This window comes from Tachysurus vachellii, chromosome 2 (assembly GCF_030014155.1).
Source record: "Tachysurus vachellii isolate PV-2020 chromosome 2, HZAU_Pvac_v1, whole genome shotgun sequence".
NCBI lineage: Eukaryota > Metazoa > Chordata > Actinopteri > Siluriformes > Bagridae > Tachysurus > Tachysurus vachellii.
In genome coordinates, this window is record NC_083461.1 from 28,977,041 (window position 1) to 28,995,333 (window position 18,293).

Genomic DNA, 18,293 nt, shown 5'->3' on the forward strand with positions numbered 1-18,293 from the left:
TTTTACTTAAATGATCATCTATAATACAGTATATTTAGCTCATATACTTTACTTGTAGTATCGACATAATAGACGTTACCATTATCTTTGTTATTAACATGACATGTCGTTATAACTGCTCTGCATTTATTTATTTTTATTTATTCTTTCTAACATGAGCTCTCGTGATCCTCTAGTGGACACTGGTGGTACTACACGCGAGCTGTATTCAAAATGAAAGGTGCGTTTAGTTAATAAATAAATAAATAAATTTGCCACAAACCTCGTATTATAAATAAATAAAAAAATGCATAATTGTGTACCCTGTAAAAAAAAAATATATTTATATTTTTATATATATATATATATATATATATATATATATATATATATATATATATAATTCTTACATATATAACATATATATTATATTTATATATGTTATATATTATGCAATTTGTTTATAACATAGGGCATGTTACTGTTAATAATGAGCTAACACTAGATGGATTACGTGTTTATAAGTAAATAATAAAATAAGTAAAACAATACTAAAATAATAAGTAAAATAAGACAATTTTCAAATAAAATGCTTCAGAATTCTGTATTTTGATGGTCTTTTTTCCCAAAACAGTGACAAATCAACAAATTAGTTCACGAGGTTTGAGCCGAACTTGACACGAATCACGTACACTGAGTAGAATCGACTCCACAATTTAGGACTCGATTCATTAATAAGAGATTCGATTCTTTGTTGTCGAGCCTGAATCAGAGAAGGCGCGTCTCGGTGTGGGCTATGCGGTTCGTACCTGAATTATAGCACTAAAAGTTTGCTTAGAGCTACGAATCAAAGGAATTAATAAATAATTACACAGGATAGAATGTGATAAGTGCAAGATTTAAGTTATATTAATTTTATTGACCAGAAATAGGAATAAAATCTGAAATTATTGTGAATTATTTTACGCATGGTAGAAAACAATGGAGCATTGTTTAAGGATTTTATTGCAAACTTTTTTCCTTTTGTTACTGCTGTGTGTGAAGTCATGGGCACAGGTGTATAAAATGAGCGTATCTGTTGAGGAGGGTTTACCTGTAGGAATAAGAGTAGGGGACGTAAGAGCTGCTTTTCCTCCTGGTCTACAGAGCAGCGGGTTCTTCATATCTGAGAGCACAGACTCAGACGTTTTCCGTGATCTGAAAATAGATTCAGAGACAGGAGTTATTTCTACATCTGCAGTTCTGGACCGTGAACGCAGAGACAGATATGAATTTTCCATTACAAGTTTGAGTGGACAGGTGGTTAAGGTTCACGTGGTGGTTAAAGACGTGAACGATCACGCGCCTGTGTTTCCTGAAGGAATCGTGATGCTGAACGTGTCCGAATGGACTCAAACCGGGACAACATTTCACCTGGATGCTGCAGGAGATCAAGATGAAGGCAGATTTGGTGTTCAAGGCTACAGACTTTTGGAAAGTATCCCAGAGAAAGTTTTCAAACTGAACGTCCAGAGTATGGATTTGGTTCTTGTGAAAGAGCTGGATAGAGAAATTGTGGATTTCTACAATCTTACCATTGAGGCTTTTGATGGTGGGGTACCACCAAAAAACGGGTACTTACAAGTAAATGTTAACATTTTGGATGAAAATGACAACATTCCTGTGTTCGATCAGACCGACTATCAAGCTTTTATTTTGGAAAACACCCCCATTTTAACACCTGTGTGTCAGGTAAACGCTCACGACCTGGATGTTGACTCTAACGGCCTCATAAGATATGAGATCAACCGACTCCAGAGCAACTCAGGTGAGTTTTTCATTATTGACAAAAATACAGGTATCATTAGTGTGAATAAGATTCTGGATTACGAAACCAGCTCGTCTTTTGAGCTGGTCGTGATGGCCCAGGATCAGGGATCTCCTCCAAAATCCAGCAGCGTGTTTGTGGAAATCAAGATTCTGGACGTAAATGATAACAGCCCTAATATCAGCATCGTGTTTTTGAGCGAAAGTGGAGCTCCAGAGGTTTCTGAAGGTGCCAGTTATGGAGATTACGTGGCCAGAATTATAATTTCAGACCCTGATTTGGGAGAAACGAACAAAGTCAGCGTGCTCGTCAAAGGTGGGGAAGGGAAGTTCATCTTAAATTCTGTAGACGCGTTTGTGTATGCTTTATGCGTGGAAGGTGCACTTGACAAGGAGGAGAAAGATCAGTACACGCTCACCATCATTGCCTCGGATTTTGGTTCTCCTCCGTTGAGAAGCGAGAGGACGTTTGTTCTACGAATATCTGATGTGAACGATAATGCACCGGTTTTTGAGCAAAAAATCTATGAGTCTAACGTTTTTGAGGACGCTCCTGAAGGAAGCTCAGTGATTCAGGTCAAGGCCCATGATGATGATGAGGATTCTGGGATATCATACTGGATTTTACAGTCGGATCAAAGTTTTCTGGTGAACATTGACTCCCTGACTGGTATCATCAGCACTGCTGCAGGTTTAGACCGAGAGCGAGAGTCAGATCTGGTGTTTTTGGTGGTGGCTGTGGACTCTGGCTTTCCCCCTTTAACCTCTACAGCTACCGTTAGCATCTACATCGAGGATGTCAATGATAACAGCCCTGTGTTCCAACAGCAGATCTACAACACCACCATTCGGGAACATCTCGCCATCGGAAGCTGCTTTATCCAGGTAAATATTTTAAGGCATATATTTGTTTTTTTTTGATAAAGTCACCATCGCTTTGCAGAATTTATTTGGGACATATATCTGCAAACGCATACAGTGTTAAAGACCCCAACAGCCACTGTACCTGATACACTCATATCAACACCACACACACTAATTTTAGTTTCAGTGCTACACACACACAGAGAACAGAGTTCTTTATGAATCAGGAGACATCACTAACTGACAGCAAAAGAGCGAGAGTGTTTACTCTGCTCAGTACAAAGACTGCAGTGTTACTGCAAGGTGGAAAGTGTGTTTGTGTGTGTGTGTGTGTGTGTGTGTGTGTGAACATGAATCCTGGTACTGTCATTCTGGAACAAACAGCAAAACAATGCGAGAATTATCACACTGTATCCATGCCTATAAAAAAAAACTGAAGGTTTTTCCTCTGAGATTAACCAGTATTTGTAGCTATTCATGATTCCTCAGCCTTAAATAAAGCCCCATTTTGGCCTGAAAAACAGCAGCAATAAACCGTAAAGCCTCTAATCTTCAAATAAGTGTATAGACTAATAGACTTATAAATATCCGTTGTATTCACCTTTGATATTTCCTTTGAAATTCAACAAGGTTAAAATAATATAAGCTTTTGTCACAATATTTCAAATGATTTATTATTACATTATAATAATTTGTATGTGCCGAATACCTCTAGATCTTCTAAATATTATTTGTTATAATCTTTCTTTATGTAAGTAATATTATAATTATTATTACTTTATTATAATAATATTATACAGTGCATGTCTACTGAATATTATTTTTAATTATATTATGAAAGAATAAATTTGGTTTATTTAATAATAATTATATAATAAAAATATTAAATTATATTAATAAAAAAAAATAATAATAAAAATTCAGCTTTATTTGGTGACTTTAATAATAAAATTAGGTCATTTATAATAATAATAATAATAATAATAATAATAATAATAATAATAATAATAATAATTTTTAAATGAATGAAACACAAACATTTCTGTTTTTGGTCCAGCTCTGTTTAAAGTATCAGTTTCACATGCTATGTGTATTATAGCTTTTAGACTTTGACCGAAAGATAAATCCACACCGTGATCCACACTGGCCATAAAATCCATTATATCACATTTACTGCAGGAAAGGATCAAAGAATCAAACTCTGCCCAATTGCAGGGCTAAACTACACGAGAGATAACAAAGTAGGAAAGACAAGCAGCTGTAAAATGTATGTGACAAACGAGAAGTTATCATCGTGGCTTTGTTAATCTTTGTAGCAAGAATATAAGGTTTAGTATAGAATAAGGATTATTATTAAAGAATAAAAAACCGGAGACTCCTTTAAACAACGTTAAATAAACATCTACTCATAGAAAATATTTCCATACCAATGACTATGTTTTCTTTGTCAAATTTCACGTTTTTTTATTAGTTTATTGTTAAGTTCAGCTGTACAAGTGTATGTGTCGTTACGGTAACGTATCAGAACGAGCTTGTGAATCCTGTCAAAAGTGCTTTAGAACTTCTCACCAAACACGACTAACAATTCGTCTTATATTTTGTTCCTGAAATGACTGAATTCTGTCAATTTTTAGTGAAACAAGAGAAAGATGCAAAGACAGTAACATGATATTCAGACAGAGATGATTTTTTTTCTCTGTTTTAATTCTTCTGTGTTATTTTGATTGATGAGCTTTTTGTTGTATAGGTAACTGCTGAGGATGCTGATGGTGGTGAGTTTGGATCGGTGCGTTACGATTTTTCAGATGCGTTTAACACTGAATACACAAACAACCTGTTTCACATCAACCCCGTTACTGGAGAGATCTGTGTGTCCGGTGACATTGATCGCGATGAAGGCCTGGTGAATGTTGACCTTTTGGTAAAAGCTGAAGACCAAGTGAGTGTAATGTAGACAGACTGTATTATTAATCTTATTATATTATATTATTATTAATATTTATTTATTTATTTTTATTTATATAGTGAGGGACATTGTGTAAACTCATTAGTCCTGCTGATCGTTTTCTGTCCTCCTCTTTAGGGAGGCCTCGGCTCACAGATGTATCTTCATGTAGATGTGGAGGATGTGAACGATAACACCCCTGTATTTAACCCAGAGAAATACACCACAAGCTTGAGTAGGAACACTCAGACAGGCGCTGAAATCCTCACCGTCTTTGCCACAGATCGAGATTCGGGTATTTACGGACGAGTTTCATACAAGCTTCTCCATGGAGACCACACATCATTTTTCTCTGTGAACAAATCCTCAGGTGAAACAACGACAAAATCGACATTTGGAAAATGCAGGATGTGGAAAAAAGTTATTAGCTTTTATAATACTGTGGAAAAAAATACACTTTGTTTTGTGTGTGTGTGTGTGTGTGTGTATGTGTGTGTGGTCTGCAGGTACACTCTCCATCTCCTCCAGTCTCTCTAAGCTCAGCTCTGGCACTGTGCATCTCGCTGTCTCTGCCCATGATGGAGGAGGTGTGGCTTCTCCGAGACCTGCTGACATCATTGTCAACATTCTGAACGCTGGCCACGCCCCTGCACTCTTCCAAAAGTCCTACTACAACTTCTCTGTGTCTGAGGATTCTCCTCCTGGCACCTCGGTGGGGAAAGTGCAGGCTGTAAAACCTCACGGTGAGATCACATAATCATTGCCTGTCATAAAAGATGACAAAGTTGTGGCATTGTCAGGAAATTTTTGATTAAATCTCAGGGGGTAAGTGCTGCCAGTAGGCTACTAATTGCAAAGAATTTGATGGTACTGTATGCTAATGAACAGGAAAAACTAGCCAATTACAGTGATATTTGAGCTTACTGTACTGTATGTATGCAGACAAGGGAAGATCGTGCTAGCTGTTAGAAAAGATGTGGCAGATTTACAGAAATCTAGAGGGATTTGCAAATGACCAAATTGGAAAATAAACGGAAGAATGAATTGTCGAGTGTTGAAGCACATTCATTCATTCATTCATTCATCTTCTACCGCTTATCCGAACTATCTCGGGTCACGGGGAGCCTGTGCCTATCTCAGGCGTCATCGGGCATCAAGGCAGGATACACCCTGGAAGGAGTGCCAACCCATCGCAGGGCACACACATACTCTCATTCACTCACGCAATCACACACTACGGACAATTTTCCAGAGATGCCAATCAACCTACCATGCATGTCTTTGGACCGGGGGAGGAAACCGGAGTACCCTGAGGAAACCCCTGAGGCACGGGGAGAACATGCAAACTCCACACACACAAGGCGGAGGCGGGAATCGACCCCCCAACCCTGGAGGTGTGAGGCGAACGTGCTAACCACTAAGCCACCGTGCCCCCCTGCCCCCCTGTTGAAGCACATCATCTACATATTACATGAAAAGTATCAGCACTGAAACAGTTAGAAGTGTTTTGACATTTAACACCACTAAACATTTGTTATTTGAGACACAGCTAACAAGAACTTTGGAGAGTTATATTTTTCTTTTAATGGTATCTTCCCTTGCAGATTTGGTGGATGCTCACATGTATCGGATCTCCTCGGGTAATCCTGAGGGGTTTTTCTCTCTGGATTCCGAGACTGGTGTGATCTACACCAACATTTCACTAGATCACGAGTCAGTACCAAGTGCACTTCTCACTGTTGAGGCTTACATCAATACTCAGGCCATTTACAGCACCGCTTATGTCCACATTATCATCACAGACATCAATGACAACCCACCTGTCTTCCCAATAAGCTTCGACCTCATCACATTATCCCATAAAGCTGTTCCTGGGACGACGGTCTACGTAGCACATGCTCATGACAGCGACAGCGATGCTAATGGGCAGATTCGCTACTCTCTGCATTCTGAGAGTCAGTTATTCGCTATTCATCCTCATTTTGGGACTTTAACGCTAAAGAGCAGTATTACAGAAGATACTCTACAGAAATATGAGCTTAACTTGGTGGCCAAAGATAAAGGAAATCCGTCATTAAGCTCCTCAATGAGCCTTATGGTGGAGCTTGACCCTTCAGTGAACGTGAAGGATATGCTAGCCTTCGAGACGCTAATTTACCAAGTCGAGATTGGAGAAAATGCTCAAAGCGGCACTCGTGTTATCCAAGTGCGTGCCCATGGGATCAAATCACAGACTGGGTCACCTTTAGCCAGAATTCTCAGCTACTCTATGGATCCACTGTCAACAACGTTGCCGTTCCTTATACAGCCAGAGAGTGGCTGGATCTTTGTGGCCCGCAGTCTGGATTACGAGTCAGAGAAGATGTACAGATTTCACATTCGTGCCACAGCTCGAGGCAGTGATGAAGCAATGAGTGCATCAGCCATCGTCATCATCTCAGTGCAGGATGAAAATGATAACACTCCAGTTTTCAGTAGAGAAAGATACTTTTTCATCGTCCCAGAGAGTCTGAACCCGCACGGCCTGATGGGAAAGTTGAACGCTACAGATAGAGATTCTGGGAAAAACGGACAGCTGTCCTACATCCTGCTGTCTGACACCAAACACTTCCGCATTGACTCTAAAACTGGTGAGACCCCATAATCCATCCTTCAATAAACTGTTCTGCTTTAAAAATCGCTGCCTCGGGGTAATCATTGATACACATCATCTCAGGTTGGGCATTGGATAATGTTTATTTCAGTCCTGTGTTATTTTCTGGCTTTTGGCAGGAGGGCTAATTAACTGGGTGGCTTTGGATCGAGAGCATCAACCTCACCACACACTAAGAGTCTTAGTGACCGATCACGGTCATCCTCGCCTGAACTCCACCACAACCGTCTACGTAACTGTGACCGATATCAACGACAATCCACCTCAGTTCACACACAAGGAGCTCAGCTTGCAGGTCAACGACGTTTACGACATTCTTTTTGAATATCAAATGAAATGCAGTTGATTAATTGGTCATATTTGTTACATGACGAGAAGGTAGTGTAGCAGGATAAGCGTAACAAACAGTAAAATAATAAAGATATTTTGTCTGTTACTTGTTTTTATCATAGTATTTCAACATAAATATTAAAGACACAGATTCAGTACAGTTTATATCTCAGAGGTATCCAGTTTTATCTGCAGTATTGATGACAATGTGTTTTCTTTGTTTTACAGGTTTGTTCTAACCTTCCTGTCGGTTCTGTGATAGCGAATATGTTTGCTAAGGACCTGGATGCAGGAGAAAATGGGACGGTTACATTTTATCTAAGAGGAGGTAAATCTGCAGTACATTCATGGCTTGTATTCTGGTGTTTATTAACATCTCAAATATATTCAGACATATTATTATTAGTATAAGTATTTTGTCTCAAATTGTCTTTTTAATGTCAACATAGAAGACAGTATCAGATATCTTGAAGTTCAAATATGTTATAGATAAATTAGAAACTACACCTCACTTAAAGTCAGCTGTAAATGTGGCACACGAATGTATAGAGTTTTCTAGAATTCACCAAGTTGCCATTATTTTATAAACTTAACTAAAATTAAATTAAAACTAAAATAAATTTCCAAAAGTCCAAAAATTTATTTGTGTGGTTAGATAGATTAACTACCAGAGCAAGATATGCAAAATTAAATGGAAAATATTAGGATGTGCTCTATCAAGTGCTATTTTATAAACTGTGAAGAGCCATTTTGTTAAGTCTTGTGACCCTAATCTTGTTTTCTTTTCCTGTAGATGACGTAATTGGTCGTTTTGAGATTGACAGTCAGAGTGGAGAAATCAAGATTACAACAAGATTCGACCGTAATCACCGGAGGAGGTACACCATCAGGGTGGTTGCTACGGACAACGGTGCTGCCCCTGTAGAGCAGACGGCAATTGTGCACGTACAGGTAAAGCTTCAGGGTTCACATAAATATATGCAAATTTATTAAAATTACTTGTAATACATTTAATTCATTTTAATTTAAAAATATCTAGGTCCACACTTGCGCTCATGTCCAAGGTCACAAAGTGGGCAGTCGTGAATTTTTGGGCCTCCGATGTTTAACCGTCAGAGAAGATACCGGTGTGGGATCTCTGATTGGCTCGCTTGGAGTTTTCAGGAGAAGCAGTCAGCCGTTGCGCTACACTGTGGCTAATGGAGATGGGAGTTTTCACTTTACTACTGATCCAGCGAATGGCAACATTTATCTAGCAAAGCCCTTAGATTACGAGACTAATCAGCAGTACTATTTCGAAGTTCATCCCAATTTTAATGCCACTGTTTTAGTGTCTGTCAGCATTGATGATGTAAATGACCACACCCCCAGTTTCCCTGGCAACAACAGCATTGTTGTGTTCAGTGTTCAGGAAGATGTCACCGTAGGAACCGTAGTGTACGTCTTCAAAGCCATCGACGGTGATGGGACTCTTCGTAACAGTGCTGTTTGTTACACGCTGACCTTTGACCCGAACTTCACTGCGGAGAAGCTGCCTTTCAGGATTGACCCTGACTCTGGGGCTGTCTTAACAACTTCACTGTTAGATCGTGAGCGCAATCAAAGCTTTGCCTTTGTTGTTACCGCCAGCGACAGCACACACTTCGATTCTGTGATGGCTCAGGTGTTCTTATTGGACATCAACGACAACAGCCCCACCTTTTTTTCAAACGAAACAGTTCACATAGCAGAGGACACAGAAGTCGGGAGTCTTCTACATCATTTCCTGGCCAGAGATGAAGATGAAGGAGTGAACAGTCATGTGAGCTTCAGTGTGATCTCTGGAAATGAAGCTGGAGTGTTTCGTTTGGAGAGATCAGGTAAAATCCTGCATTGTGTTATGGATATACATTCAAAGAATTTTTTTATCTTGCTCATGTACATGTTGAAGTGTTCTTTTATGTTTCCCAAATGATGCTGAAATGCCTCATGGGTATTTTGAACCATTTAGAATACATTATTTAGGCACATAGATGTTGCAATGCATTGTGGGATTTAATCAGGACACTAGCTTTTCAAGAAACATTTTATTATATGCTTTTTGTCATCAACCAATAAATAATGATGATTATTAATGAGTAACGTTTTGACAAGTTTGGTAATAATTAGCATTCTTTCAATCTTTTTTCTTTTCTTATGCCCTGCAAGGTCACTTGTATTTGAACTCCTCTGTGGATTACGAATCCCAGCATGCTTTTGGGCTTACAGTCCAGGTCTCAGATGGTGGGACACCGTCTCTTTCGTCCACTCAGACCGTGACTGTGCTGTTAGTGGATGTGAACGATGAGACTCCATTGTTTGAACACAACCTTTACCGAGCCAGCGTGATGGAGAACAGAGAGCCAGGAGAAGCAGTGATTACAGTCAGAGCATCGGACTTGGATTCAGGTACAGCAAAGGAGGAAAGATACATGACGGGTGTATGGATAGATTGGAAAGGTGTTCATACGTGTGTGCTCCCTTCCTCACAGGTGAGAATGCTAATATTAGCTACAGCCTCTTGCCTGGTGCTGATTATGAGTTTTTCAGCATTCACTCACACTCTGGTCATATCAGCACCACCACAAGGTTGGACCGGGAGCTGCAGCACAGCTTCATTCTCAGAGGTAAGAATCTTTGGGTCAGGATTAAACACCATATGGAGAGTTTAAAATTTCAGTCCCACTATTTAATATTAATATTACAGTCCATGTTAGGAGTTTCTTTGCAATTTTGTAGGTAATTAGGATAGCTAGTGTAACTATTTAAAAAATCACTAACTCTTACTGTAAATGCATCTGCTTCTCCTTATTTGGACTTTACCTGTGCATTGTGCTCATCACATGACCTAACTCTGACCTGATTGGCTGATCTGCAGTTCAGGCAGAGGATGCTGGGATTCCTGCTCTCTCCAGCACAACTACAGTCCTTTGCTCTGTGCTCGACGTTAACGACAATCCACCCGAGTTCTCCCAGTCATTCCTCCATATTGTTATACCAGAGAATCTCCCTTCAGGGGTCATTCACACTGCTGTGACCTTTGACCCTGATGACGGGATCAACGGAACGGTGATCTATTCTATAGAGAGTGAGTATACTATTTATGTTCATGCATTTTCTGGAGATTTTGGAGTCATCTAATAAAATGTGAATAATATAATATTAGCTTTCTGATAGTTTAACTCTAACCAATTAGCATGAAATGTCAGTAGTTTTTTCCTTTCAGCAACTTAGCAGGGCTTATTGGGTGAAGCAGACAATAAAGAATAGACTTCGAAATGCCAAAAAAAGTACCAGAAAGTGATTACACAAGCAAGATTTAGCGAAGACTTAGGAAAGAATTACTAGAACTAGAAGACCTAGCGGGGTTCATGCGGGGCTCATATCTTTATTATAGGGATGAGAATTCTGGGAAGTAAAGCTTGTTTTGTTATGTGGATCAGATATGATGTCATGCTTGCAAATATTAGAAGTATATATAAACTTTGTCAAAATAATATGAAATTTATTTCAGTCATTTTAATTAGTTATTCAATGTCTATTCCCTTTGCTGTTTTGCTTTTCTCCTGTGTTGATTAGATACTTTTGGAGATTTCTTTATCAACTCAGAGACTGGAGCTGTCAGTACTACTAACTCTCTGGACAGAGAGAAACGTCCTAATTACACACTCCTCATTAAGGCTGCTGATCAGGGCTTTGCCTCTCTCACTTCCACTGCCACTCTTTCTATAAGTCTCTCAGATGAGAATGACAACAGTCCGGCCTTTGATCGAACTTCCTACCGTGCCATCGTTAGTGAAGACCTTCCTCTTGGCAGTGAGATTCTCCGTCTTATTGCTCGAGACCCAGATGAAGGTCAAAATGCTGAAGTCACCTTCTCCTTGATTGAAGAAGAATCCGGGACATTTTCTGTGGACTCCTTGACAGGGGCTGTGCATTTAATGAAACCTCTGGACCGGGAAATTCAGTCGCAGTACAATCTCCGTGCTGTAGCGACTGACGCCTGTAGTCAGGGTCCACGTAGTTCTGTCGTTATCGTCAGTGTTGAAGTGGAGGATGTTAATGATAACATGCCTTATTGCATTAATGACCCAATAAGGGCATCGGCTAGTGCAGGGTTTAACCAAATTGTTGCCATGGTTGCAGCACATGATCCAGATCAAGGTGAAAACGGTACTGTTGTGTTCAGGTTAACAGAGGAAGATGAGCAATTTCAGATTGACCAATGGACCGGAGAGGTGCAGACGAAATCTCCAATGAGGGCCAATGTACCTGGGACGAAGGTGCTGAAGGTTTGGGCCACAGATTTGGGCTCGCCTGCTCTCACCTCCACCTGCCTTGTGATAATTACCCTTAACGGAGATGAGCCCCTGCTGCAGTTTACAGTGAAACACTATGAAGTGAGCTTACCTGAGAACAGCCTTACAGGTACTGCATTTTTATACAGAAGTTGCTCATAGAAATTGTTCAATATCTTAGAAAATTAAATGTAATTAAATTTTTCCTTGAAATATTTCTAGATTGTTGGGTTAATACTTAATTAATCATTAATTAATTAACGTTAATCACACTCATGAGATTAATTAGTTAATATTAATTAGTTAAAAAGTATTTTTAATTTTTGTCATTAAGGCACCTGGGTGGGAAACGTTGTTGCTCATGATCAAAGTGCTACAGAAGTCACAGCGAAGTACAGCATTTTTAGCGGCAATGAGAACGGAGCATTCAGCATCGATGCTAACACAGGTGAGACTAAAGTCCTTAGTGTGTCGGGAACCATCTTTGTTTTACATACAGCAAGTCGCAAAACAAGCGCTATGATATGATGCAGTCGACTACCAATGAGAGTAAAGACAGAAGAGTGCCTTCACGCTAGTCACGCCGTCTACTTATGAATGTTATTGCTATGGCAACCAGTAGTAGGAATACTTACACTAAATCACTGTATGAGTGAACTTAGCTTTAGTTATCCAACATAAACAGAAAAAAAATCTAGGAAATTAAAACCAATTTTCAGCATTTTTCAGCATTTTCAGCAATTTCTTTTTAGCATTTTTCTGTGGTAGAATCACAAATATGAAACACGAAACATGTTGAATGTAGCAGGGGTTTGAAAAAAAAGATGAGTTGAAGAATGAAGAATTTGAGGTATTAAAAAATGAAACAGAAACCTTTTGAAATGATTAAAAGCAATGCATATTTATTTAAAAAAATGTTAGCTGTAACATACTTCATGATTAATCTGGTATCTACTCTACAGATAGATATGATATGTGAATAATACTAAAATCCTCCTCACACTTTTGTTCAGTTCCCTAATTCCCAGACTAGTGAATAAACATTAATAAATTAATAATTTTGATTTCATTGACTCTCATCCTTCCACAGGTGATATAACAATTAGAGATCAGCATTTGCTGGACTTTGAAAGGGAACATGAGTTTCATCTGGTGGTTTTGGCAGAAAATGGCCGCCATTCAAGCCATGCCAGAGTGACCGTCACTCTACAGGATTTAAACGACAATGCTCCAGTGTTTAAACAAAGTTACTACAGAACTGCAGTGTGGGAGGGACAGATTCCTAACACTTACGTCATGCAGGTCTGTGTGTGTTTAGCTTGTTGTTGTTAAATGATGGAGATTATGACTGTATCCCAAATGCCACTGCGTCTGACTCGAGACAGAAAGAGTAACTACACCTTTTTCCCTCTCAGGTGTTAGCAGTGGACGCTGATAGTGGTGTGAATGGGCAGATAGATTACACTATAGTGGATGGAAATCGAAACAACGCCTTCATTATCGACTCAATACGTGGGATTCTGGCCACCAGTGCGGTCCTTGACAGAGAACTTGTCTCCTCTTACAAGTATGCTCAGGAATTACACTCTTCATCAATACTCAATATTTGATGAAGTATTCATCAATACTCATTATGCTGTAGGTGTCATAGATGTGCTGTTTGTGCTGGTTTTCAGTCCCATTGGAGTTTTTGCTTGCAAACAAATAAAAAATATATTGTACTTATAGCAACCACCTGGACATTTACAGAAATCCAGGAAATGAAAGTTTGGATGTTCTTTTGTCAATGTAATGTACACTGAATTTCTGAAAAAAAAAATCTTTAAATGCTAAACATCTACTGTTCATAATGGCTTATCATTATACATGTTTTGTATTCATTTGAACATGTTTTGCTGACTGACAGGTTGATTGTTGAGGCTAAAGACCGGGGAAATCCAGCTCTTACGGAAACATGCACTGTTCAGGTTCAGGTTGTGGATATTAACGACAACAGCCCAGTGATACAAGCAGTGGAGCCTCTATTGGTCCCTGAGAGTAAGATATCAATCAGATATCAGTCATCTAAACACACAAAAAGACAACGTTTTTGTTGAAGGTGAAATCTGTACTGCTATACAAATAATGCTTGAATTAAATTCTCTTTTATACTTTTGTTGATATTCAGATTATCCACCTGGCCATATTATTTTCCAAGTAATGGCCTCTGATGCAGATCTTCATTCTTCGATCACCTACAGCTTGGCACAAACAGAGAAGCCAAATGACAGCTTTGCCATTGACTTCTATTCTGGAATAATCACATCTATCAAAAGTCTGGATTATGAGGATCAGATCTTGCACACACTGACTGTAGTGGCATCCGATTCAGTACATCAAATGGAGGCACAGATAACTATTAAAGTTTTGGATGTAAATGATAACGCACCAGTGTTCTCTCAAGAGTTTTACCAGGTATTTAATCTGATATTTTAAACTTGTTTGTGATTAGAGGTAGTGCTTAATGCTCCTTTTTTCATATATATTTGGTATATTGGAACTGTATGATGAACATATCTCACCATCTTGAGGTTGATACACGTCTTGATACATTAGAGGGTGTAAGAAATTACAGAAATTGCACCCAAATTCCACTCCAAGGTACACATCTAAAAGAGCTCATTCCTAAAAAGGTTTAAGTATCATAAGGTAATATGTTTAGGACTCTAAACATATAAACTTGATTCAGTTATAAATATGGGAACGGCAGCAAGACATCAAGGATCACCACGAACAAAGGATTTACGTGACCGTGATTACCATTTAAAGTGACCATTTGGTTGATAACAACTGTAACAATACCAAGCCAAGGTCTGCGTGACCGCGGTGACTGTGATTACCATTTAAAGGAACTATTTGACTGATAACAATTGTAACAATAACAAGACAAGGTATATGTGACCATGATTAACATTTAAAGACATCTGGCTAAATAACAAGGTGTGACCCAGCCATTTGGGAGACACTCAGTTCTTACGCTCAATACACATTCAAAGCTCATTTAAACTACAAAGAGGAAAACGGTATAAAATGCGTGAGCAGGATTTGCTCTGGGTTCTGACTGACTCCGATGAACCCAAAGTACTTCATGTATTTGTCACTGCTATGCTGGAATAAACTTCTTGTTCTTCATTAAGATCTTCACCATCATCGTTTTATTTTCACTACCACATTTTTTATTTCTTACAAGAGTATAAATACACTACTGTCTTGTAGATTTATCTTTGACTGTATTGCAGGTAGTGTTGCCAGAGCTGACACCTGCAGATGTGTTTGTGGTGGCTGTATCAGCTACAGACAGAGACTCGGGTCTGAATGGCAAGATCTCTTACAGGCTTCTCTCCTCCACAAAGGCTGGTTTCTATATTAGTCATGAAAATGGTAATATTTGTCTAAAATTCAAGCTTACTAACCTTGACAGTGTTACAGTGAACTAGCTAAGTATCACATTTGCAAAATCTTTCAGAAATTTGTAAAACTGATTGATCAAGCAGATTTCATTTATGTTCACCAAGTAGAAAGCAAGGCATTACAAAACTACTTGGTTAAATCAACAATAGATATCTCAAACTACATACACACAATGCTATAAATTATTATATGATTATTTTATATACATATATATATATATATATATATATATATATATATATATATATATATATATATATATATATATATACACACATATTTATCATCCCTTTTCTGTGCCCAGGTTCTATATATACCAGCAAGCCTCTGAAGCATGCAGATGACAGCAGCATCATTCGGCTTCTGGTGGAAGCTCGGGACGGAGGCGATCCTAGTCTTTCTAGTGTCACGTCAGTAGATATAGAGGTGCAGGACTTCAATGACCATGCACCTTTTTTCCAGCATAGCACATACCAGGTGAGTGTGTGTGAAGACACACCTGTTGGAAATGTACTCCTCACCCTGCTGGCTCAGGACCAGGATTATTCTGAGGAAAACACCCACTTAGACTATACCATTACTGGGGGAAATGAGAAGAGACATTTCTGCATTGAAGCTGCAGTTGTGCCTACAGAGTTCCAGAAAAGTTTTGTGGGTTATTTAGTGCTGTGTGACACTCTGGACAGAGAGACCACAGAGACATACTTGTTGACTGTTACTGTGATGGACAGAGGAGTGCCTCGGCTAAACAGCTCAACCATAGTCTCAGTCATGGTGCTTGATATCAATGATAATGAACCGGTTTTTAGCAGCTTGGAATACCATGTCCAAGCCAGTGAGAACAATCAGTTAAGTACTTTTCTGGTCTTGGTGTCTGCTCAAGATCTAGACCTTGGACCAAATGGCACTGTAAGGTATGATATCATCTCTGGTAACAGTAAAGGGTTGTTCCAATTGAACTATCAAACAGGTACTCTGGAAGCCAGTGGCACCCTGGATTATGAAGATGAAAGTAAACACATTTTAACTATTCAAGCCTCAGATGGAGGTGATCCAGACAACAGGAAACTGTCCTTTGCTGTGATATTCATCACAGTGCTTGATGAGAATGATCATTTGCCCTTCTTTAGGTTCCCTACCATCAATTGTTCTGTAGCAGAAAACCTACCTGCTTTTACTCCGGTTTGCATGGTCCATGCTATTGATCAAGATGCAGGGAGTTTTGGCTTGCTTACCTACTCCATTCTGACCTCCTGTTTCATGGACTATGGCAATGTAAACCAAGACATGAACGAGGCCTTCACCATTGACCCACTCACTGGAGAAATCCATACCAAACAAATATTTGACTATGAGAGAGTAAATGAATACTGTTTTGTAGTAGAGGCCATAGACAAAGGAGATCAAGCTGCTATGGTGAGGGTTCAGGTGGACGTTGAAGGTGTGGACGAGTTTAGTCCAGTGTTTACCCAGAAGCTGTATGATTTCACTCTGCCAGACAATTCCATAGTGGGCCAAATTATTGGTTATGTGACAGCCATGGATTATGATAAGGGTATTGATGGCATTGTGGAGTACAATTTAGCTAAGCCATCACTATTTTTCAGTGTCAACAAAAACACAGGCAGTATTTATATCTCAAATCCAGTGTATCATAGAAGAGGCAACATAGCCACGAGTGAGGCTGTTGAAGACTTTTTGATTCAGGCAAGCAGTCCAAAGCTTGATTCCAGGTCAACGATTTGCCGTGTTGTTGTGGATATTTCCAATTCGGCAGAAGCGCTAACCAGTGTTGCTGTTCGTGTCCAGGCTGTCAGCCTTAGTGTTTCTTTAGCAGTGTCGCTTTTGCTCATTATAAGTATAATTGCTCTCATATTGAGATACAAAACTAAAAAGAATGAGCTTAGGAAAACTGCTAATGTTTCATTGGCTTCTAATGTCAAGGGTAGCCCTATAACATATAATGAAACCTTTGGTCTAATTCAAGATATTCGAGGAAAGAATGACCCATTCAGGAACTCAGGCTCAAGTGGACGAGGTTCTGCGGAGGGTGAGACCACTGAAGATGTCATGAGTGAGTACCAGTGTCTCAAGCAGCCTGATGCAGTCATGACTGAACCAGAATTAGGTATCCCCCTTGACCGGATTTCCTGCAATTCGGTTGAAACATACCTTGGAAAACGGCAAATGGTGGGAATGCCCAGTGTTGAGAGTTTGTATAATTTCAAAGAAGAAGGAGGAGGTGAAGGGATGTTGCCTCACATGGTCAACATGATGGAGATGGATGAGGTCATTAGAAGCTACCAAAATATTGAGCACCAAAATATCATTAAAGGATCCTTCAGTAATCTGGTTTACCCAGAAATGCACCTGTGTGGGAAGTATAACTGGGACAAACCTGGAAATTGGAAGCCTTATTTCCAATTCCAGCCAACTATCTTTGCCAACAGAAGCATGCTTCTTGAAAAGGAACCTATGGAAGGTGACATTAACATGGAGCTTCATAACCTTCTGCACCTACCTCCCCAGCCAAATCTTCACAATTTAACTTCTAGGATACCACAAACAATTGAAACGTCTGGGAAAAAGCTCTTCAACTCCAAGTATAAATATTCATGTTTGCCAAGAAACCCAGGACTAAATAATTTTGCTATGACCTCTGACCTTTCTCCTTCTTCATCCCTTCTAACTCTGAGAACAACGAATGCTTCTCCTGTGGTCTCAGAAACTGGTCTTGGTAGTGTTACCAAAATAGCATCACCACCAGAAGATGTTTTGGATGATGCAGATATATAAGTGCATTATATCTAGTATTATATTATTTGATATATAATTTGATATTATTTTCTGTATGATATAATGAATGTAACTACGTTTTAAATAAATTTGTATATTTTATATATATATATATATATATGTATATATTATATATATATATATATATATATAT

The 18,293-nt window shown here is 39.0% G+C and overlaps 1 protein-coding gene across 2 annotated transcripts; it reads left to right on the forward strand.

Moving 5' to 3' along the window:
* The first annotated feature begins 746 nt into the window (after nucleotides 1-746).
* On the forward strand, nucleotides 747-18,212 carry dchs2 (dachsous cadherin-related 2). Of its 2 annotated transcripts, XM_060864190.1 has the most exons (21): nucleotides 747-2,670; nucleotides 4,397-4,588; nucleotides 4,733-4,964; nucleotides 5,101-5,337; nucleotides 6,199-7,224; nucleotides 7,367-7,542; nucleotides 7,806-7,905; nucleotides 8,371-8,528; nucleotides 8,617-9,436; nucleotides 9,765-10,004; nucleotides 10,088-10,222; nucleotides 10,474-10,683; nucleotides 11,175-12,023; nucleotides 12,228-12,341; nucleotides 12,984-13,195; nucleotides 13,309-13,460; nucleotides 13,800-13,930; nucleotides 14,061-14,347; nucleotides 15,172-15,313; nucleotides 15,648-17,756; nucleotides 17,874-18,212. In XM_060864190.1, exons 1-21 carry the CDS (start codon nucleotides 961-963, stop codon nucleotides 18,137-18,139), a joined length of 9,498 nt encoding a protein of 3,165 aa, XP_060720173.1. In that variant the 5' UTR covers nucleotides 747-960; the 3' UTR covers nucleotides 18,140-18,212. The 2 variants fall into 2 exon arrangements, with proteins under 2 accessions (XP_060720173.1, XP_060720172.1); XM_060864189.1 differs by having other exon boundaries at nucleotides 15,648-18,212.
* The last annotated feature ends 81 nt before the right edge of the window (nucleotides 18,213-18,293 follow it).

What these genes read in the sequence shown, in the direction of transcription:
- dchs2 (XM_060864189.1), top strand. Translation starts at nt 961, where the DNA reads ATGGAGCATTGTTTAAGGATTTTATTGCAAACTTTTTTCCTTTTGTTA. An exon ending in ACAAGGAGCTCAGCTTGCAG is followed by an intron (nt 7,543 to 7,805) that starts GTCAACGACGTT and finishes TTTGTTTTACAG; the next exon opens with GTTTGTTCTAACCTTCCTGT. An exon ending in TCTCTCAAGAGTTTTACCAG is followed by an intron (nt 14,348 to 15,171) that starts GTATTTAATCTG and finishes ACTGTATTGCAG; the next exon opens with GTAGTGTTGCCAGAGCTGAC.